Source organism: Oreochromis niloticus, linkage group LG10 (assembly GCF_001858045.2).
Source record: "Oreochromis niloticus isolate F11D_XX linkage group LG10, O_niloticus_UMD_NMBU, whole genome shotgun sequence".
NCBI classification, from domain to species: Eukaryota; Metazoa; Chordata; class Actinopteri; order Cichliformes; family Cichlidae; genus Oreochromis; species Oreochromis niloticus.
In genome coordinates this window covers 28,299,463-28,322,880 of record NC_031975.2, presented here as the reverse complement: position 1 = coordinate 28,322,880, position 23,418 = coordinate 28,299,463, and the positions used below count along the sequence as shown (strand labels likewise).

The 23,418-nt window shown below is 37.1% G+C and overlaps 1 protein-coding gene across 1 annotated transcript; it reads right to left on the bottom strand.

Annotated features, from left to right (window-relative positions):
- Positions 1–4,835: 4,835 nt before the first annotated feature.
- Positions 4,836–20,259, bottom strand: slc25a14 (solute carrier family 25 member 14). The gene is made up of 9 exons (XM_003453464.5): positions 20,105–20,259; positions 19,411–19,515; positions 17,942–18,080; positions 14,073–14,167; positions 8,370–8,455; positions 8,054–8,149; positions 7,349–7,473; positions 7,050–7,263; positions 4,836–6,169 (listed from the first exon to the last, which is right to left on the bottom strand). The coding sequence occupies exons 2-9, from the start codon at positions 19,472–19,474 to the stop codon at positions 6,128–6,130; spliced, it is 861 nt and encodes a 286-aa protein (XP_003453512.1). The 5' UTR covers positions 19,475–19,515; positions 20,105–20,259; the 3' UTR covers positions 4,836–6,127.
- Positions 20,260–23,418: the final 3,159 nt, after the last annotated feature.

The following is a 23,418-nucleotide window of genomic DNA, read 5'->3' as shown; positions in this document are numbered from 1 at the left end:
TACTTTCACGTAGGAACGCTGCGTTACTGCGTTACTAAAACCGTGATTTTTTGCGAGAACGTCTCATGACAGTGACGTAAGCGAGTGCGACGTTCGTGACAACAGCTGTCTGCAGATCATAATATATTGAGTGCGGGACAGAGTGTAGCATGCAGCGTGTAAAGCGTGGAAGTACTGACCTTATTTTGAGTTTGATTCCATAAAAAGTGACAAAAAGATTAGTGTCCGTTGTGCGTGGGAAGAAAACTTCTTTTTACAGCGAAAAAACCCCTAAACTTCCAAGCAAGCACCGAGTGTACTACGACGTAATGTGAAATTCACAGAGAAACTCGCGGATTCTTCCACTGACCGCTGCAGCACACCTGCACCAGGGTAAACCTCCGCCTACCCCAGTCCTGCTTTACAGGTGAAAATAGAGCAACAGGACCGCTAGTCTTTGATTTTATTTATTTTCTGCTGTGCATCTATTTGAAAGAGTGAGTGTAAACACAAAAAAATTTTTTATTTTATGTGCTGGAATGTGCAGAAAATAGGTTTAAATGTTAAACAAATTTCTTCCAGTCAGAGAATGTTGCATATAATTTAATTTTTGCTTGATGCATAAAGTTAAAAGATTAAAACTAATAAAAAAAGTTTTAAAAAGTTTAAAAAAAATTTGATTACATTTTGTATGATGAATTATGCAGAAAAAGTAGAATTGGGCTGATAGATCTATCGCTTTATCACCTATTCAGGTTGTAAATCGTGTTTTTAAAAAGTAACTAAGTAACTAAGTAACTAATTACTTTTGAAAATAAGTAATCAGTAAAGTAACGGGATTACTTTTTGGGGGAAGTAATTAGTAACTGATTACTTTTTTCAAGTAACTTGACCAACACTGTTAAGAACTACCTTCAGCGTAAAGAAGAACAAGAAGTACTGGAAGTGATGGTACGGCCCCCACAGAGCCCTGATGTCAACATAATCGAGTGTGTCTGGGATTACACAAAGAGACAGATGGATGCGAGGAAGCCTACATCCACAGAAGATCTGTGGTTAGTTCTCAAAGATGTTTGGAACAACCAACCAGCCGAGTTCCTTCGAAAAACTATGTGCAAGTCTACCTAGACTTGGTCACACCAAATATTGATTTGATGTAGATTCCTCTTTTGTTCATTCACTGCATTTTGTTGATTAATGAAAATAAATGATTAACACTTCCATTTTTGAAAGCATTCTTTGTTTACAGCATTTTTTCCTCACCTACCTAAAACTTTATATCCATCTAAAACAAAATCTCTCTCTTTCTATATTTTTTAACTCTTAGATGTGTTATTAATGTGACAGCACATAACTTGTAACTTTCCTCCCCTAAGAGAACAAATAATTACCAATACTAAGAAAACGTTACTAATGTTATTTACTAATATCAGCTACTTTTACTTTTCATACATTTTTATTCATATTTTTAAAAAAAATCCATGAAATTGATTTTATCAACTGAATAAACAAACATACAAAAATACAGGAAATTAATAATCACAGCTTATATTTTAATTATGCGTGAACAGTGAGTTTATATTCTGTCCAAAAAAAAGGAAAAAAGAAAAGTCTTATACAGCAATGACACGAGCTAATCACAAATAAAAGTGCAAATGATCAGTGGGAGTGAAGATGAACACTTGAAGATGAAAATTTGGCAGTTACAAAGTTTCATTATTAAGATTCTTTAAACAGTAAATTGATGAAATTTAAATGTATCTGAACCCATCAGGACAAGAAACATTGCCTTTAATGGATGGAACCCAACCTTCAATTACATGTTTTCATGAAGTATAACTAAACAATAAAACCAATACACTACATGTCCAGAAAAACCCATTTCCCCTGCGTCACAAAGATCATTGATGACAACTGCCCAAAATCGAACACTAAATTATTGGCCCTTAAGTCAGTGTAACAGTGTTTTAGTTTTGTTAATAAGAGTGAAAATAATAACATGGCACACACACCGGTGGGAAAAATTACTTGGCCCGAAAATGTGAAATAATGTGATTGACACATCAGCACCAGAACAGTTTAAATAAATACACCCAAACAAATAAAACAAACATGTTTTGACTTCAGGTTAACTGAAGAGAGTCGAATAAATAGACAAATGTACAGGTTGTCACATAAGATCAGCAAAAAAATTAGAAATTTCATCTTCAAACATAAAATGATCCTGTACAATCATGATTCAAAATATTTGACAATCAGAAAAGAAGAGAAACCTTTGGATGTTTAAACGCTGAACAGTTCACAGAACATTACAGTGAATTCCAGCTCCGTGGTTTTACCGTTGGACTGCACTAGAACGGATTTAGTTCACAATTTAAAATGATCCCATTTATCTTACACTGGACATTTGCTCAGGCCCTCAATTCATCCTGTGTCTGAATTAAACCTTCTTCTAATTGGCTGTCCCTCTCTCTCTCTCTCTCTCACACACACACACACACACACACAGCATGTGGGTGGGGCCCACTGTGCTCACAGCCAGAGTCCTGTGTCTAAGATGACCATATTTGGGGTATCCACCCTGATTGACTTCATTCATCTAAATATGAGGAGGAAAGTAAACCCACAAAAAAACAAAAAAAAAACAAACAAACCCCAAAACAAAACAAACAAACAAACAAACAAACAAAAACAGGAAACTTGCTGTTTAGAGCGATCTGAAGCCTGGGGTTTCCGATTACAGGGATTATTTCTATGTTGCTGATGTTTATTATGAGCATCATCTGAAATGTACACATATCACAGGGGAAACTGAAAAGCAGGAAAACAGGTTGAGCAGAAAGTGAATTACCCCACTGTGACAAACATTCGTGGAAACAGGAAATATGAGAGCGAATGTCAGTCAGCACTTCTGGTTTTACAGAACATTAGAAGGAGTGAAGACAAAAACATGTTCTGTAAATTTAAATGAGCCGACCTTCGACTGTTGTTCAGTTCAGCTCTGTTCATAAATAAGTACACAACAGAAAGTCTCATCATTTACCTGTCTGAGAATCACAATCACATTTACATTCACAACAATGTGCAAAAAATAGCCGTTATACTCAGATTTAATAAATAATTATAATATTTTTGTGTACCATCCTTTACAAATTAACGGCTTGAAAAGGTTTGTCCAAAGAGAATTAAACTTAAAGTTCTTCGGTCCAAATGACAATTTGGTTTTCCAGTAATTTCATCATTAAAAAAAAGTTTACATTTATCATGTTGAATGAGTCGAAGACAATTGAATATTAATTAAATGTTCAATATTATCCACATTTACATGGGCACATCAAAGAGGTTTCCATCCAGGAAAAGCATTCTAAACAAAATTATGAACATATGATACTGTATCATATGTTCATAATACTTCAGTATATTAATGGAAGTTATTGAGGAGGAAACAAAAAAAATAATAATTTAATTTTAAAAAACAAAACAAAAACCCAAGTTTGAAATCAGGCAGGTCTGCACTTTTTCCTTCTGCCTAGAACTTCCTGCTGATACTTAAAAAAAAAATAAAAAAAACTTAAACACACTTATAACTGCAGTATTGTTATTTCAGTGTGGACTGAATCCAAACCTGAAGACACATCTTTGTTTTCAGATGTACCCTGTTATGAAAAACATCCCAGTGACCTTTGACTTCAACCTGAGTCTTTAACCCACTCCGTGGATTAAACCCTGCACTCAGATTACCAGTGTGCACACAATAAATAAAACTGAAGTGCAAAAATCAGTACACTTACTGCAGTGATGAGGCGTCAGAACAGGACTGGAAGAATATAATTACAGAATATCATCTCTAACAGGTGATTGATGTACAGTGTAAGGCTGTAACAGCACAATGCTCCCAGGACTCCAGGAAAACCTATTTTAAAGTGACCTCTGAAAGCAGCACGTTACACCAGAAAATAACGAAATGAAGTACACTTAGACATACAAAGATGCAAAGTGAAACGGCTCACTACAAACTCTGTAGCACAAACTGGAAAAAAAATTAAACGCTACAGCAGTTTGAGGACAGGTAAAATCTACCAACAACTCCGCAGAAAACTTTATTCACTATTAGTCACTTAAAAAAAAAAAAATGTGCACAGGACGACAGCATTTACTGGAAGACTGTCTGTTTTACTTAGGATTCTAAAGTCAGGCTCAATTAAGGAGAACTCGGTGGGTACCATGTGCCCCGCTTGTTTGATTAGCATGATTAGAGTACACAGAGGCCCAGGCAGGGCACTTAAACAGCTGCCTTTATGAAAATTGTGTTACGCAGTTAACAAACTGTTTCAATTAAACTACAAGATGCATAAATTTATGATCCTAACTGCGCTATGGAAGAGTGCTGCCCAGAGCTGCTTGAAAGAGTCAAGCAAGCATGATAGAAAAGAGCTGAGATGCAAACTAAAGCGCTCTCAGGGCCAGATTATTAAGTACATGTAATTAAAGGGCAGGAAAGGAGGACTACTGCATGTAGTGCAAATGCAGCCTAAAAAAACCCCCAAACATTTCTGCAGCTGCAATGATTCAGTACCAGTGGACACCGTGTGCTTCTTTTAATCAAAACCAGAGGAGACGGGGTGATGCAATTAGAGGAAGAAACAGATTCACAAAATCCAATCAGGTTTTTTTTTTTTAGCATTTGAGAGAAAGATGGCACAGCTATGTGGATGAGTATGACCAACGTGGTGCTGGTTTATGAAATATTAGTCAAATACAACTTAAAGAGCACGGCTGCCTACAACAGTGCTGTTAAAGGATTTTGATAAGTTAAGTGAAAAAAACCTGAATTTGACCAGCACCCAGACACAAAATGAGGGAAAAAATTTGTTTATTTGAAATAAAATTTAAACACGCAGTTAAAAATAAATGTAAATATGTCTGGTCTGTTTTGCATGGGTGGAGTTCAGAGAATGTGATTTACAAATGTACACATGTCACCGAGTAATCTACATCAACTACAGTGACTTATTACAAAGACCAAGTGCAAGTTGGGGACGGGACGCAATTTGGCACAGGAACTGAGGTTAAAAGAGGAAAGATAGCGCAATAAGGCCTTGTATGTACAGGAACATGCTTCAGGTAAAATACATCCACCTCTGTTAGTGAATGTGTCTGTACATACATTTACACTATGTACTGATTGTTCTCTTGTTGGTGTGGCAGCAAGCTCTGCTCACCACCGACTACATCCTAATACTGATTCAGATGGATGTGAACAGAACTGAAACATAAACAAAACAAACCTTTTGTTAAGGATTGGCTGCTGCTTTGAATCAAGTATTTCTTAATAAGAGCTGATGTGTGCAATTTACTCTTCACAGGCTCAGATGGTTCAGATTTCTCACTGTAAAACAACAGAACAGAACAAATGAATAGCAAAAACCTTTAGATGACCAAAAAAAAGTCAATGTGTTGGGTTATTTTCCACCAAACTCCACAGAGACAACTCACTGGAAGAGCCACCATCTCTCTGTTTCAGTGTCAACTCTGTTGTACCTTCATCTCTCTTATTACTGTGACTACCAGTAACAGTCACTTTGTCACGTGTACCACTCATTCATGCCATTCCTCACTGGCAGTTAAAATGAGATTTTCTGAGCAAATTTCATGCGCCATCTTTCCCCTAAAACAAAGCTTTCGACACAGTCGTTTTAAAATCTACCACCCTTTTTCCTCTGTATGTGCATCAGCTGTGTCTAAGAATCCTGAGCAAATAATTAGAAATGTGCACTCTATTCTCAGAAAACCCAAGTTTAAAAATCCAGTCATGCAATTCACACTAATCTGTTTCTCATCAGCTGAGAAAAACAAAACAAAACACATTGTCCTCTAAGCTTTCCCTCTTTTGCTAGAACTACATATTTAGCTGCCTGAGGAGTGTGAAATGGTGAGCGAAATCATTAACCACAGCAGGCTTTAAAACAGAATCAGTGACAATAAATAAAACTTAAAAAAATTTAAAAAAAGACTTGAAATGAAACTGGTTTTTGTTCAAAGGGAGTGTGAATATAGATTTGCCAAATCTCCTGGTGCTGCCATGCTCATGCCCCACTTATCTCTGACACAGTCCAACCGACCCACACAGTCCCACTACCGGCTCTTGTTAAAATGGGAGCTTCTTCAGCTGCTCAAAGGTGATGAAGAACTGAAAAGTATGTTAAGGAAACAGACAGTGGATTGGCAGATACAAATACTTCAATGCATTTACCTTGCAAAAAAAGTTGGTATTCAAATTGCACCAATGAAAACACTGACAGAGGGCATCATTGCCTGCACTACGATGGTTCATGGGGTAGGCTGAAAAAACTCACCGAGTCCATTACTTGAATGCCATACAAGTCAATTTAACTTGTACTGTGCAAAAGTCTCAAGCCTCCTTTAATTTCTTTATATTTTTCTTCTAAGGAGCCAGACTTTCTTTAAAAGTACAGCCGGTGGCCAGCCGTTTAAAAAAAAAAAAAAAAAAAAAAAAAGGTTATTTAGCAATATAAAACAAACAAACAAACAAAAAGCATACTTCACTCATAAATATACACTGATTAGTGTGTAATTATGTTCTCTAAGAAATTGATGCATTCTCATAAATGCATAAAATGAATCCAATAAAAATACATAGGAGTGGGCACTGGCTTTGACCACAGTGGCTGGGATGGACATCATCCTTCTGCTTAATGGAGTAATGGAATGCAAAGGTCGAGGAGAGGAGAACTCATAGGTATTTATGTGACATGGAGGCAGTGAAATGAATTAAGTTGAGGACAAAATAAGAAGTGGCAGGCCTAAAAACTGGAAGTCATATCCACTGGGATTTATAACTACTCTGGTATACCATAACACCATGATATAGCCCGGGTCTAATAGTGATGGCCAAATGCTAAATTTCAAAGTACTAGCAGTTTTTTTTTCCATATTATATATCTAGATTTACTATTTCTGATCCTATTCCAGGTCTTTTATGGAATTAATTTTTTTTCTAAGAGCTAGAAATGATCCAAAGTTCAAGTTTTGTTTTCTTTAAAGGATACAATGATGTTCCAAGGTCCCAGTCGTAGCCAGTTAGGCCAAAATCCCTTGTAGAGAGCAAAGAAGCCTTCATTCTTCCATGTCTGCATCAGTCCATCCAATGTTCCTTTGTAAATGGGGTTTCCAGACAAAACTCGCTGGTTCATCATTCGAGTTCTGACCACATCTACAGGATTGGAGGCCAGTGCCCCCGCCAAGCCACATGCAAAACTTGAACTGCAGAAAAACACAGAATGCAGATAAACTACAGCTGTTGCTACTGCACAGCTAAAGACAGACTTTAAGAATAGTTTAAACTTACATGAAATGTGCTAAAATAGTGTCTCCCATGAGGCCAGAGCGAAGGAGGTGCTTCTTTGTTATGTCATAGACAGGAAGTTCCACTCCGACAACAATAGCTGCTCGCTGTGCTGTGGGGATGACACCCTGAGGAAGTGAAGGATGGAGAAAATTAATCAGACCGTAACACACTTACAGTGCAACCCCCGTGGCTTGTCATGTCCTTCATAATGTTGTGCTGTGGACATTCATGTGCTTTTTTGTGCAGAGGAGTTTTTTTGTTTCCTGTTCTCATGCTGTCCTACCATGGAAGCACAGCATGGGTAGGGGTCTCTTTTTTTCCTCTTGTACTTTCCCATTGTAATGTACATTTCAATGTTTTTTTCTCTAATGCTACCAATCTCCGACCTGTATCCCCATGTAATGTCTGTGTTGTATGTGTAAGGTCGGGGGGGTCCCATTTCACTGCAGGGCAACCTGCATGTGACGAATAAAGCTTTGATTGATTGATTGATTGATTGAACTCAGTGAACAGAATGAAGCAAGATGGGTGCCTTTTTTCCTTGAGGGCATAGAAAAGTTGCTTTTAGGCTTTGTGCTAAACTGTGGATAGATTGGACCAGATTAACTTGTAAGGAAATCACGTTTAGAGCTAGACCAGACCTAACTGTAACTTTTATAGTCAAAAACGCCTTGACCTAGCTATACAGTGAAATGCAGCACTCACTCTCCACAGTCCTCTGGTGCCTTCTGTCTGGTAGATGTTGATGAAGTTGGACATCATGCTGCCTTGGAGCAGGCTGCCCTGTGCCTGCATTCTGATCTAAAACAAACAGATACACAAAACAGTTACTAAACTTTTGGATTAGGTTTAAAAAAGAAAAAGGATCAATCAACTGTAAGGTTACTAGTATTCTGTTTCTGAGTATTTCTCAGCATATCAGTGTCACAACTGCTGTTTAATAAATAATAAAGCAGTGCTTTGATATTGACAGCACACACATTCCAATATCCTAGGGCTTACTGCCAACATTAGGAGTCACCTTGAGAACATCTGTAGGGTTGGCCAAAGAGGACGACAGGACTCCAGACACGACACCGCAGAAGACGTTGATGACCATCGTCTCATCTGTCACAAAATGACACAAATTGAGTCAAGACAGAGCCAAAACCAACCGGCAAACCTACAAATACGTTATTAAGATTATCCTATAATTAACTATGAATTGATTTCTAAAGGGTTATTTCTAGAGATAATGTAAATTTTATGAACACTTAATTCTTGCTTTGTGTATTCAGTTTTGGCACACTATTGCATCTTCTCTGGGTCTAAACATCAGTGTTATTATTTAGAAACAGCAACTGAGACAACTCAGTTCAATTATTATTATTTCTTCTTAATGTTAATGTCTGTAGATTACAGAACAAAGTGTTAATTTTGCAAGGATCCAGTTACTGTATATTTACAGTTTAAAATATAAATAATTTTTTTTAATGCAAACCAATTTAAAATGTTGACTTTTTCTGACATTAAAACAAAAAATATTGGCATTATTTTAGGGCCTGTTTTTAAACATCTGTTGAGGAAGAAAAGTTCAATTGTTTGTGTACCTTGTACTTTCAACGTCTCACATCAACGTCTGATCAATGAGAAAAACCGACATATCAAAGACTCAACCCTTTTAAATATCTTACATCCTTAAAAACGACAAATCAAGAGTAGAGCTCAACTGATATATCAGTCTCTCTCATTTCAGCATTAGTGTAAATGTTGATGTTGTTGTTCACACTTTATTTTTTTACGTTTCTTATAATGCTGAAAAAAAATCCTCACAAAAAAAAATGTATAAATGGTATTATCACATTTCAGTGTTTACAGCTGTTTCTAGACAGATATGAGAGTTTGCTGCAGTCCAACAGTACTAGCCATTAAACTAAACAACCCCCCCCCCTCCAAATAGCAAGAGACAATCAATTTGTCCAAATGAAACCTGTGCTGAGTATCAGTTCTACTTGTTGCTTTACTTATATTTGATGTACTTTCTGCTCTTGGCCAGGTCTGTCTTGAAAAGGGAGATTTTTAATCTCAATGAGCCTTTTATAAAGTCTTCAAAAACCAAGACAGGAAAAGCTCTTTTCTGCCTAAAAACTAGCCTTCAAGTAATTATGAACGTGAGCTGAACTGGTCCTTAAACTGTTAAACAAGATTTTTACAGACTTAACAGAAAACTATGCATTTTTCTAAGCTTGAATAAATTAAACCTCGCTGGGTGATTTTCTTTTGGCAGTTGCCAAAAATACATTTAAATAAAAAAAGGAAATGGCCTGAACACAACAACATGCAAGCAGAATGGAGTAGGCAACACGGCTAAGCAGACAATGCATAGTCAAGTGACACCTTCATGGCAAGTTGCTAACTACCTTGTAAAATATTTTGCTAGTAGGTGATACCTACCCAACCTCTGACTATTTTTCTCTTTAAATGCATACTACAGAATATTGTGTATCGACAGTAGCAAATGATATACAAAAACACTGGAATTATTTGAACTCTGCATAAATCATTATTAGCCTCAAAAAGAAACATTATCTGTTCGGCTCTAGTTAACAGACAGGCTGTCTGAAATGAAGCTCTCTTTGTTTTGAGTAAAAGCTACAATATTAGGATAGCTATTTCCTGGAAGTTTGAAAGGTTAAAAATATGCTTAAAGGCAACAAGTTGAAATTACCGATTCCTATTCAGAGCTCTTATCAAGCACACAGTACTTCACAGTCAGTTTTGGGAGAGAAGAGAGAGGGAGAATATCAAAGGTGTAATCATTGTTGCCAATTTGGCTTATCTGCACATAATTTTCTCATATTTTCTATAATCTGCATTGTGCATACTGGCTTAAAAAGACTCAGATGGTTGATCTCATTTGTAGTAACCCAGTGTGGAGTCTACACTGGAGTAGAAATCTGACATTAGCAGTAGAATAATGTAATCGCTGTGTTGCTTATTCGGGACAGAAATGTACACAATTCCCTGTGATTTGTGGTCTCAAATAAGGTCAGTTCAAGTACAAGCTGGCAAATGTGCTGACAAATGCTATCTAAATTCAATTTTATTATATTTTAAACTGACTTTAAATATTATTTAGCATCAAACCACAACAACTATTGCCAAGGTAGCTGGTGCCCCCACCACCCACCACTTTTGGCTTTGGATGACATCCATGTGACAGAATGTGCCTAATATGCTTTCTGTCAGAGACTTCCCAGCTTTTAAGATGTATAAAATATATTTATTTCAGCTTTAAATCAAAGCAGAGAAACTCCACCCACCTGCATTTCAAACTTTCTGTTTGGTAAGGGCAGCCAATCAGAACAAAGCTGTCTTGCAGGGAAGACAGACTTAATATGGCATGTTTCAGACAAGCATGCAAAGTCAAGATATATAAAAAGGAAGCCAATTTCAGTCTCAAACAACATCACTTTCCTTTTCTGTCAGTAAAAATGTATGCAATTTTGCGCTGTGCACACTTAATATCAAATGTATGTGTGACAAATGGATAAAAGCATATCAGAGTGGCAGTATCAAAACAGCCTCTTTCATAGTTTCCTGCCTTTTCCATCCCCACTCATCTTTCTGTCCCTTCCTTCCTTCCTGGACGCACTTTGCCTGTTGTTTAGCTTGCAAATTACTGCTGGCAGGTTAACACACTAACTTCCACATGGGTCAACACAGGTGTTGTATTGTTGCTCTATTCAGAGGAAATATGTTAGCAAAAAGAAATGTCCAACTTAACCTGGGTAAAATGTTGGGACCTTAGTGTGTTTGCATTTTCCCTTACATTGTTTACTTTAGCAAGGCCGATTTTGATTTTTAACAAATAAAGGACATCCACTCAGCTAAGGTGAATGTATTTTATTCATTTCCAGGGGCAAATTATCATATAACTGCTTTACTTTCAACCATTTCCAACGAACATACAAACATCATTAACCTCTTTTCATCCACTGGATCTCAAACAAGTGACAACACAACACAACACCCAATATTTTGCAATCCAAACAAGGAAGAAAAGATTTGCAAGGGGTTTTTCATGTTTGATGCACAAAACTAGCATTGATTGCAAACAGAAAGAAAAAGTATGAGCATGAAAAATGAAAAGCAAGAGAAATACGGTCATGCACAATCAATTTTTGGTTAACCTGCAATGGAGTTTTCTATAGTTATGAAAATGCACCAACCCCAGATTTATTGAAGACCAAGAGCATTTTAGAAGCCGAATTTTGTGTTAATTATTCCACACTACAATGTTAAATGATTCTGATATTCTGCTGTTTGGTTTGCTGTCCTAGAAATATGACTTGCATAGTAATAAAAAAAAAAAAAAAAAAAAAAAAAATACTGGCTAGAAGTCAAATTGAGGTAAATCAGTGCAGTGCAGCTTTGGTTATGCTCAATTCCTGTTCAATGTCAGTATATCTTAATGATCAACTCAACACTTGGCAAGAAAGAAGAAATGGCTGTTGTCTCTCAGGGAGCCATTAGAGAAGGACATTTATTGATATTCACTGGGGACAGTTTAACTGAGCTTCAAAGTTTGCCTTAAAGATCATGGCAGGCTTGTAAAGTGCTTGCTTTACGTAGCAGAGTTTTTACCATTTAAAAAATAAATAAATAAACAGCAATATTAATCTTTTCCCGTTTCTCCTGTCTATACCGTACCAGCTAACTCCACCATGCCACGAACCTCTGTTACATCCGAGCAGGCACCACTAAGTTATGGGGAAAAAAATGATCAATCATCTTAATGAGTGTAGTTGTAACACATTATCTTTGCCTTTTTGTTTTCATTTCACTTTATTTTCAGTTAGTTTACTTGTGTGTGTTCAGTTTTTAATCATTTGAAAATGTTTAGTTTTAGTTTTCTATTGTTTCAGTGTTAGTTTTAGACTTTCTCATTAGTACAGTTTGGAGGGTGTTTAGATATTTGGAAACATTTAGGAAAAAAAAAAAAAAAAAAAAAATCAGACGTCACAATACAAATGCAACTCTGTGTAAAGCAGGGGTGGGCAACTCTAGGCCTCGAGTGCCGGGGTCCTGCAGGTTTTAGATATCACCCTGGGTCAACACACCTGAATCACATGATTAGATCTTACCAGGCCTCTGGAGAACTACAAGACATGTTGAGGAGGTCATTTAGCCATTTGAATCAGCTGTGTTGGATCAAGGACACATCTAAAACCTGCAGGACACCGGCCTTCGAGGCCTGGAGTTGCCCACCCCTTGTGTAAAGAGATGGCCGAAGTGCCACAAAACTGCTTCCGTTTTCTTTTTTATTCCCCTCCCAAAAACTCAAAGTTTTATTTATTGCACAGCCCTGTGTCTTTATATTAACACATTAACTAAAATGTTTTACATAGTTTCTCCATTTCATGTGTTAAAGAGTTCAAAGATATGACTCTGAATAGCAGCATCAGTTAACCAGCTAAAATGCAAATGTAAGAAAATGGCTCTCTGTCAGTTCTGTTTTTATTATGGAAGATCCAAGATAGCTTAAAAAGCATTTGCTTATTGTAATCTCTGGTTTTGGCTGAGCCCAATTTAAAATCTTACAAATCAAATGCATGTTAAAGGACATTGCATCAGTTTCCTGTGAGGACAGAATAATTGTTATTCTAAATTTTATGCCGTATTAAAACACCTACATGGTTGGCCAGTTGCCTGGTTTAGCTGATTAGAGTAAACGCGAGAATACTAAGTTTTCAGCTGGGTTCTCTGTAACTAACTAATCAAATCCTGTGAATTAAAGACAGTCTCCTTCACAGCAGGCTGGCTGTAAAATTAGACTTTTAAGGAGAACTTAGTAAAAAGTAGAGATGGCACGATACCACTGTTTTATGTCCGATACCGATATCTTAAATTTGGATATCTGCCGATACCGATATGAATCCGATATAGTGTGTTTTTTAATCAGTAAAACTGTTTTTTTTAATATCTTGCTGCTTTTTGTATAAGTTCATACTCAAGTTAAAAAACAAAACAAAACACTAAAGCTATTCTGTTATACCTGTATGCAAAAAATACACTGCACCCAAAATATTTCATAGTTCAGCAATACTGATCAATCTAATAAACTTAAACCTACTCCATCCTCCCTATTCTGGTATTTTAAAGAGTGAGCAACCTAACTAATAGGGTTCTAAATCTCCCAGCAAAAAAAAGGAAACCACCCACCCTCCACCTCGTGATGCTTAATCGACGCAATCAACTTTAATTTGATGCAGTGTGAAAAAAAATGCACAGAAATAAATTATTTTTCAAGCATAATTAAATAGATTCAACATCTTTCTTCAACAGAATTGCAGACTGCACAGATGGTACCTTCCCAAAGGAAAAAGTACTATAGCTTACTAGGGTATATTAGACTTAATAGTTACTATATACAGTAATGGACTTCTATACATTTTACATCAGATTAAAACTTTGGGTGTAAGATTCAGATAATTATTTATTAAAAGCTAGACATTTTAAATGAGAATAAGAAAGAAAAGTATGTCTTTGTGCCCCCTTTTCCCTGTTAATTTTTTGAGGTGCTTTTTTGATATTTAATGGATCGGATTACATTTTTTATTTCCCTCCGATATCCGATCCAGTAATTTACATCAGTATCGGACCGATACGTAATATCGGATCGGTCCATCTCTAGTAAAAAGACACAAAAAAAGATAATAGAGTTAGAAATAGTGATACCAACCTTCTGGCTGACTGACAAATAGCCTCTTCAGAGAATTGTAGGTTCCTATCTTGATTGTCCCATAAGAAGCCTGTCTCAAAAGAGCCGGGGAAATTCTGTGAGGAGAAGATTAAAAAAAAAAAAAAAAAAGAAAGTTTGATTCAAGTCAGTTCCTAAAGCGAGTATATATCAAGAACTTACTTGTGTGGCTAGGAATGCAAATCAATACCTTTTCAGCCTTATTAAGGATTGTGAAATTCAAGATATTGTCTGTTACACAGAAAGAGGATTCTAGAAAGTGTGCTCTGAAAACACCTGAATGCTCTAAAAACAAAGAGAAGCTTGTTTTTAATCTTTTTCAGAATGGATTGCAATATTTTTCCCGGTGGGCTGTCAGCTGAATTCAGCTCAGCCGCCCACAAAGTGTAGCAGCTCTGTGTTCAGTCTTTATTACTGTACATTGTAGACCACATCAAGGCTCCAGACTAACGTTCAGTTTTTTTCCCTCCCCTCAGTAAATGTAAAAAGGTATTCACTGTGTCTTATCATGTTCAAATAATAAGCCTTTACTTGTCCTGAAGAGGTTGCTGTGGCACATGTAAACTATTTGTTCTGATGATTACAAACAGTTAAGAAAAACCATATGGTGAACAGCCATCCAGTTTCTCTCCTTCAGAAGGTGAGTACCAAAGGGCTGACGATGAGCATGGCTGATAAATGAGAAGCGAATAATTCCCCCACTTTTTGCTTTTCTCAGACTGCAACATCCTCAACTTGTGTCTTATTCCACCCACGAGAAATGTGAGCAGAGGAGTGGAGGCAACATGAATTGAACAGAATGAGAATGCATTTACCTCTGCGCCTCAGTTAAAGAGGGCATGTGGTGCAGCTTCATCATAAATTGGTTAGTTACTGCCCACCTACTGATGTATGCTACGATCTCAGATGTAACAGCGCTCATGACATGGTACCATTTAGGACTTAGTTAAATTGAGTCTGATTAGTTTCTTGTCTTAATAACTGAAACACCACACAGATGCAAAAGATTAGCTGATTGAAAATGCACGAGACATCATTAAAATAAAGAACGATTGTATAACAATTAGCAGCTTCCCCTGTATGCCTGTTCTCTATGCTCTCCACATGAATTGTAAGAATTCGAACATTTTTCAGTATGGTGGAAAAAGACTGATTTCCTGGTAGGGCTGCTAAATTAATCGAATTTTAATCTAAATTACGATCTGGGCTTTCAACGATCATTAAAAATGACTGAGCGAATTATTAGCACCTCCCTTGTGCTTTACTCTCGCGCTGCTCCGTGTGGCAAATCGAGCGCACCTCTCTGCGTTTCGAGCACGCGTCACAACAATTAAGAGGACCCGAGGGAAGCTCGGAAAGCTAAGCAGAAGTTATTTGGAGAGGAGAGGATAATGGCTGCTGAAGAAAGAATGCCGTTGGTTGAAAAGAGAGGTAAAACGACTTCGGTGGTGTGGAAACATTACGGGTTCGCGGAATCAGACGTGGATCAAGTAGACATAGTGTGTAAACTTTGCTACGGTGTCGTAGCTGCACCACAGAGCAACACTACAAATTTATTCAGTCATTTGAAGACCGCTCACAAAGTGACATACGTTTGATGCAATTGTGCATTGTGTGGCTACACAGCTTGCCTTGATGTTTGGTTATTTGTATGCATAAATATTATGCAGTATTTTGAAGTTCACTAAACATAGATGTTTACATTTTTCATTTATTTTTTATATTGCAAACATTTGCACTGTTATCAGTATTTGCACACTATTTTATATTATTTTTTAACAATCTTTAAAGCCATTATTCAATACATTGTTATTGTTAAATAAATATCGTCAAATAATCGAGATCTCAATTTCAGTGAAAATAATAGTGATTATCATTTTTGCCATAATCGAGCAGCCCTATTTCCTGGTCACTGGCAGGAGGATAGAGGACAGAAGAGACAAGGAGGCATAATTTAAAGAACTCAGAGGACTTTAGGCTTCACGTGGGCAGCCAACCCAAGTATATCATTAATTCTTCCCACCTTGTGGTTTCCCCAACAGCTCGCCAGCTAGCTACTCTGGCAATCCATGATATTACTGACCTTCCACCAGCTCCAGTCCAAGATAGTGGAGTTGGAGTTCATCCACAGGGTGAGAGACAGCTGATTGTATTGTTCAGGTATTTATGGCCACAAAGTACTTCACAAATATTTCCACGGGAGAATTTATTAACTGTGTTATTCAATAACTCATTGAAGAAAATGTGTGCAAAGAAAGGAGCCACAAATGTGAACACAGGGTTGCTTAATTATGTGTTTTTTGGTCAGTAAGACTATAGATATTCATCACAATCACTCAAAAGAAAGGGATTTATTAAATAAGAAAAGCATTGTTTGTTTAACTACATTTCCTATGAACCCAGACCTACTGGATGTGTACAAACGGCAAATAAAATATTTTATCTTCATCTTTCTTTAACTTTTATTATACCTTACCTAACAAAAGCTAAATAAACTTAACCAAACCTACTGCAGCATGGCAGGGATTTTTATTAAGAGGCAAAATTCAAGGAAAGAGATGTGATGAAGGCCAAAAGAGAAAAATATTTAAAAGTAGAAGCAGCACAAATATTGTTTAGGCTGAAATTAAAATTCATTTATTGCACAGCCCTGTGTACAGCTCATATAGTTATATTTTTTTGCATATCATATATTTTTAATGTATTTCTCATATGCTGTTTTTATACGTTTATTATTCCTTTAAATGATCACTTATTCTATTTCTCCATTTTATGTGGGCATTTTTTGCATCTATTGTGGACAGCAAAGGAGAAATTTAGTTGTACTGGGAAACATGTTGGGAAATATTTTGTTATATGCAGATATTTTGTGCATATGACAATAAAAGTTTGAAACTTCAATGTGAGAAACACTGACGGTGGTGAGTTTATTTTTAACCAGTGGAGTGCATTCATATTTACTGAAGCTTGTATCCCGACCAAACCAAGCTGCTGACCACTCTCTAACCATACGTGACCCGACTCCCTTCTCCCCCCTTACACAAAATATCATGAAGCTAAAATAGAATAGTAAACTGCTTTAACAGAGCAGCCAGCGTCACCCATATAAGATATCACAAGTGAGTAGCAAGTAAGGCGACTTATTTGACTGCACAATGAGAGAAAAGAAAATGAGAGCTCCCTGTCTTCTAGAAACAATAATTTACCTGGGATTGTATGCATACTCCCTGGAATTAAGCTGGTAGGACTGAAATTTTAAGGAAATCTTTATTCAAATACCCCCCACTTAAACTTACAGCGGAGTCCCATTTCAAAGTGTATTAGCTCTCAGTAAAGCTCAAATGAAAAACACTGGCGAGGGGGCAGTCGCTTCTCTGCAGCGCAAGCAATGTAGACAGGGAGATAGCAGAATTATTTATAACATTAGAGAAAATATTAATTGCAAATGGACTTTCCTACATATAAGAAATGATGAAACCAAAGAATGAGGTTTTGGTATTCCACCAAAGGGATATAAACCAGATTTTTTAACATTGTTGCTACAGAGTTAAATTTATTAAGACTTTTCTGTACATCAAATGGCCCAAAAACTACAGGAAATGCTAAGACGTCCGTTAGGTAAAGCAACACAGGCTCTTTGCCAACACTGCTTATGTGCACAGTCAGCCTACAAAGGCTCAATTTGAGTCAGAAACAAAAATCCTTGGCGTATTAAGCAAAGACAGGAATTTTTAATCTTGATCAAATAATAGCATTTATGTAAACTAGAGAGGAACATCATGAAAAACCCTTCTACAGTGAAACTATGACATGCAGATCAAATGAGTGGCCTAAAAGATAATATTCCATACCCAGAGTAGAGTGCCCGAATGCCCTCCTCCTTCCCGATCCTGAACAGGGCATGGAACATGCCTCTGTAGCGCACCTCTGTGTACTGAGACTGACCTTGGACCTGTAGTCTGGTCTTAGTAAGGTCAATGGGAAATGTGCCTGAGAATGAAAAATAATGATAAATAGGGATTAAAAACATATTTTATGTGGTTTATCATTTTATTTTATTTATTTTATTATTTTAAAAAGACTCAGAATACAGAAAAAAAATGCATATCATGTAGCTCTATGTTCATATCATATACAGTAAACATCAAACATTTTCAAAGAGAAATCCTCTACTGAAGTCAATAGATGAGTTCTATGAGAGGAAAGATAGTGGTAGAAGCATAACTTCCAGAAAAAGTTCATTTTTGGCATTTAAAAAAAAAAAGAAAGAAAAAGAAAAAAGATTAGTCTGAAATGAATGCCTCAAAATTACAAATTGATTATGACAAAACTATTATTAACAGTTACTTTAATCTCAAAACTCATTCAAACCACAGATTATTCAACAGAATTACACATTTACTTATTGTTTATATTAAAAAGAGAAACATGTCTTTTTTAGTTGTAGAACTTCGCATTCAGTTGCAAAAAAATAAACAAACAGGTCCATGTAAAATGAACTAAACCTGCCAGAACCAAGCAGAGAGTAAATCTGAACTTGTATGGAGACGCTTACGCGAAAGAATGGGATGGACTGAAAGCCAAAGTGTTGTTAAAATTTGAATTTGAATGCCTCCATGGCTCTTGCTACTGGCTACTTGCTCTTAGGTCTTTGTGTTATTAGTTTTACAACCCAATTCTAAGCAACATCTATTTAAACACTGGAAATGTATTTTTCTTCATTCTTTAAGACTCTAAACAGAGCAACAGATAAAATGTTTTAATTTTGCCTCATATTCTCTGCAGAGAAAAAAGAAGAAGAATAGAATAGAATAGTCCTTTATTGTCATTGTACATGTACAATGAAATTGGAGGTGCTCCACACCAACTGTACCGAAACAAAATATATAAATAGTAGACAACAGGATTAAATAGCAAAGAGTAGCTGATGAAGAGTGATTTAAATGTGTTTTTGCATGGAGCAGACAATCTAAAAATGATTTTGAATGTGATGATTGTGTGAGAGACACAAACTGAAGCTAAACACCAGACTTTTGTCATCGCTCAACAACCTGGACTGAACTTTGTGAATGCCACACACCTGCAGTTGCAGAATGGGGAACACAGTTATCACCAAATGGCTTTGACATTTTCTCTGCTACATGCACCATTTCCCTTTTTGGAGCCAGTGTTATCTCTAGTGATGCATTTTCCTACAGCTACAAATACTGGCGGTTAACCATTTGCATACAACGCCTCTACTCGTGTTACATTAACCCCCCCCCCCCCAAAAAAAATACATCTGATGGTCAATGTGTGGATATTGCGGCGCACCACGTACCGAATTCTGCGACAATCGAGGCCATCCCTCCGTAGATAAACGGCTTCCAGTTCAAGTTGGCCATCTCCGTGGCGGCGGCTGCTGCTTCCACCTGCTGCAGCCCCGCTAAAAATAGAAGAAGACCACCCAGACAGAGGTCAACGCAGTGCTGCCACCTCAGACAATACAACATGTCGACAAACATTGAGGTAAAAGAGGATGCTACAGATCAACGAAGTGCCTCAGCATCAGCATCCCAGCATACTGCGCCGGAAAGAGACGCCCCGCTGTATTGAACACGGCGAGGAGAGCCGTCATATTTGTTGTGACCCTACTATTGGCTCATAGTTAAGGCAATAACATTTTCGGCGTCTTGATTGGCTGGGATGTAAGAGGCGGGCACGGAATGCGTTAACGGTAGCAACAGTGCCAAGAGAAATAAATTAAGTTATTTATTATTATTAATACTGGTCATAGAACGACGTTAAGAAGCTATTTTATTAATGAAATCTAAATCGTATAATGATATAATACAGTTTTAATCATTTTATAAAATGGTCTTTTTTTTTTACAGAGATGATCGCCCACCTGCTTCCAGCGTTCCGCCTCGAAACAGATGGCTGCTACTAGGCTAACGGCTACTTCTAAAAAATTACTAGCCGGTCTGTTAGCAAATTTACCAACTGGCAACCAGTTACTGTCAAACTGAACGTACCTGTGCTGTAGATAAAGTCCTCGACCTTCTATGCAGCTTGGTTTCCCATGTGTCAAAGAATAACTATGCACTGACTTTAATAAAATGCCGGCGGAAAACTTCTCACCTTTCGTTAGCTTCCCATTTACCCTAGCCTAGCGCCAACTGGGGCAGAATTTGTAAAAACAGGATTTCCGTTAGCACTTTCAAAATAAAACGCCTTTTGTCTAACTAAAGTAATCAAGCAATGTCACTTATGTCGTTACGGTTAAAGCAGTGTTTACACATATAAAACATAAATAAACAAAGTAATGCTAAATTTAATTTCAGGTGGCTAAAAATGAAAACAGTGATCTTAAGATAAAGTTTTTTATGAAATAAACAATTTTAAACTAGTGATTTAGCTAGGCTACTGATGGTTTACTGTTGTTGCACTTATTTCTAAATGTTAACTGGGTATTCATCTATACAAATTAATAATTAACTACCACAGCTGATAGAGCTTCAGGAAAGCTGATTTTGTTTTATTGGAGTTGTACTGTGGAACAGGTTTTGCGCTGAAGAGGGTGAAACACGCAGTCATACAAAAGTAAGAAAAGTACATTGTTTTCTAATATCTTTTCAGGTAGCACATTAAATTAAAGTCCATCCACAGCATTCAAACTGTGATATATTTAATCACACCATAGCATTTCCATCATCGTATTTCTTTAATGAACCCTTATTCATTTATCTTTGTGCTCTCAATTGTATGGCAACACATATTCAGCATTTTTTCTTGCATGTTTGCAACAGATGAGAGACTCCATTCTCAATAAAACATAAAATCAGCAACTTGAAACAACCCAAGTTTTTATTTTTTCCAATTTCATAATGAAATTGATTTGACATATGATGCAAGGTTTTCTTTCTTATTTTATAATAATTTCCTGTTAGATTCTTTCACACCTAACTGCTCTAATGCTAAAGTGTTCATTTTCTTCTTCTTCTGGCTGCTCCTTTTAGAGGTTGACATATCAGATCATCTGCCCCCATCTCACCCTATCCAATATCCTCGTCTGTGACGCCAACCCTCTACACGTCCGCCTTTACTACCTCCTCTGCAGTCTTATTTTCCTCCTGCCTGGCAGCTCCATATTCAGCTTCCTTTGTCCATTACTTGCACTGTCCCTCCTCTGTACATGTCCAAACCATCTGAGCCTTCTCTTTGTAACTTTGTCTGATCTGTCCCTCTGATTTACTCATTTCTAATCCTGTCATCCCTGATGTAAATCTTCAGCTCTGGTGGTATTTAAACTTACCCATGCATCTTCACTACCTTCACTACCTGCAAGTGTTAAAAAATAAATTCACTCGCATTACTTTAGCATTAAAAAAAAAAACCCCAAACCCGTGTAAATAACCCCCTCATCAGGTAGCTGCACAGCATGAAAACATACTTCCATCAGGGACACAAATAAAAATGCTCCAAGCTGTGCAAAAATGACATTACCTTTCAAAATATGACACCTGAAATTCTTCATATGATGAAATGTTGAGCTGCATATTCACTTATGTAATAGGAGTAAAGGGCATAAGGGCAACATGGTTCAGCTAACATGTCTAAGGCTTATGTTTCTTGCACAACCATGGGACATATTTGCAATGAATGAGCCAAGTGTTATTGCAGTGTTTAAGCTTTAGTAGTTAGTCCAGGTTGCATTCACTGTAACTGGGTTTTGATTATGATCTACTGTCTTGTTTTTAATCATTCTCTTTCCTTTTCAGGAGCATGCTCCTCTGTTTCTTGTGGATTTTCCTGCATTTTGAACCTGTGAAGACAGCATTTACATCACAGGATACAGTAGAAACAGAACACAAAAATAACTCTTTGGTAGTTATTAGCAGAGGGAAGAAAGTTTGCGCTTGCATTTCAGACATTACAACTCACAGAGCCTCCAGGAATTTAAATCAGCAAATTTTTGGCTACCCAGCTTTTTTATATAAATAATAATTTAAAAAAACTGTAGTAAACCCCTTAAATGCTTTTAAAAGCGGACTGCTGATGTCCTTTCCACATCACTCACATGTCAAACAGCAAATATCCACAATGCTAAACTTCATCAGTAGAAAAATAGACATTGGCTAGATATTCTTCTCCTCTACATTTAAAATATAGTTGGAAAATATCAATAATAAACAAAAATGGCCAGTTGGAGCCAAATTCAAGGGAAACTGAGTGGATGGAAACTCTGCAGTCTGAAAGTTTAGGGATGCATTTCCTCTGTTTCTTCTTCTAGAGGGCATTCTTGATGAAGTCCAACCTTACTTGTTCAGGCACAGGAAGTGGTGTGGAATCACAGAGTGGTGCGCAGCAGCCGAATGGCTCGCTGGTAAAGCTGTTGGACAACTGACACCAGATTCCTAAAGGAGAAAAGACTGAGTTTGAAAAAAGAAAAAACAGGATGGAGAAAGAATCGCTCCAAAATTTAGACTAGATTCACTTCTTTAACACTACGTCGTACATACAGGTGACCTGTGCGGCTCTTTCAGATCTACCATCTGAACATCTGTGTGATTTTTTAAATAAATATACAAATTGTCATGACCAGTGACCACTGATCAGAGGTCATGAGTACCATTCACAGAGAGTCGGCTGCAATCACAGCATTGTAAGATGGTGAAAGATGTACCCTTAGGCCCCCTCCTCGATTCAGAGATGGTCTTTCCCTTTTCACATAAATGGCCTCCTTGACTCTCAGCTCAAACCAGCGTTCCTCCCTGTCCAGGATGTGTACATCCTCACCACTGAAAGAGTGTCCACTGCCCTGTAGATGTAAATAGACTGCAGAGTCCTGGCCTGACGAGGTAGCTCTTCTGTGTTCTGCTATCCGCTTAGCCAGAGGTTGTTTGGCTTCCTCGATGTATAAAACACACTTTACAATTTGCATATTAATGATCATGAAACTGACCTCACGGTGCATTGTTAGTCAGTGGGCTAGTTTCAGTCATTGTGCATATGTACTGTTTATTAGGCTGGGGAAACCTGCAGTCAGCAGAGACTGAAGAAGTCCCTTGGATGAGTGACGAAACGTTTCTCCCACTGAAAATACTACGTCCAGATGAACAGAATCAACCTTTTGTGATTTCCTTACCTGGATGATTGAGCATGCATAAAGACATAGCTGTTGTTAACAAAATTCTGATGATACCATCTGAATGTCACAGATATTTAGATTCATCAGACCAGGCAACATTTTTCATCTTCTGCTGCTTCAAGATTCGAAGTGTTGTGCATTTCGAGATGCTCTTCTGCAAACCTTTGTTGTGATGAGTGGTTATTCAAATTACTGTTG

Coding starts and splice junctions, on each gene's coding strand:
- slc25a14 (XM_003453464.5), bottom strand. CDS start 19,474: ATGGCCAACTTGAACTGGAAGCCGTTTATCTACGGAGGGATGGCCTCG. Junction 14,168..17,941: donor ATTCGGGCACTCTACTCTGG/GTATGGAATATT, acceptor TTCTCCTCACAG/AATTTCCCCGGCTCTTTTGA. Junction 7,474..8,053: donor GCACCAGAGGACTGTGGAGA/GTGAGTGCTGCA, acceptor TCACTTCCTCAG/GGTGTCATCCCCACAGCACA.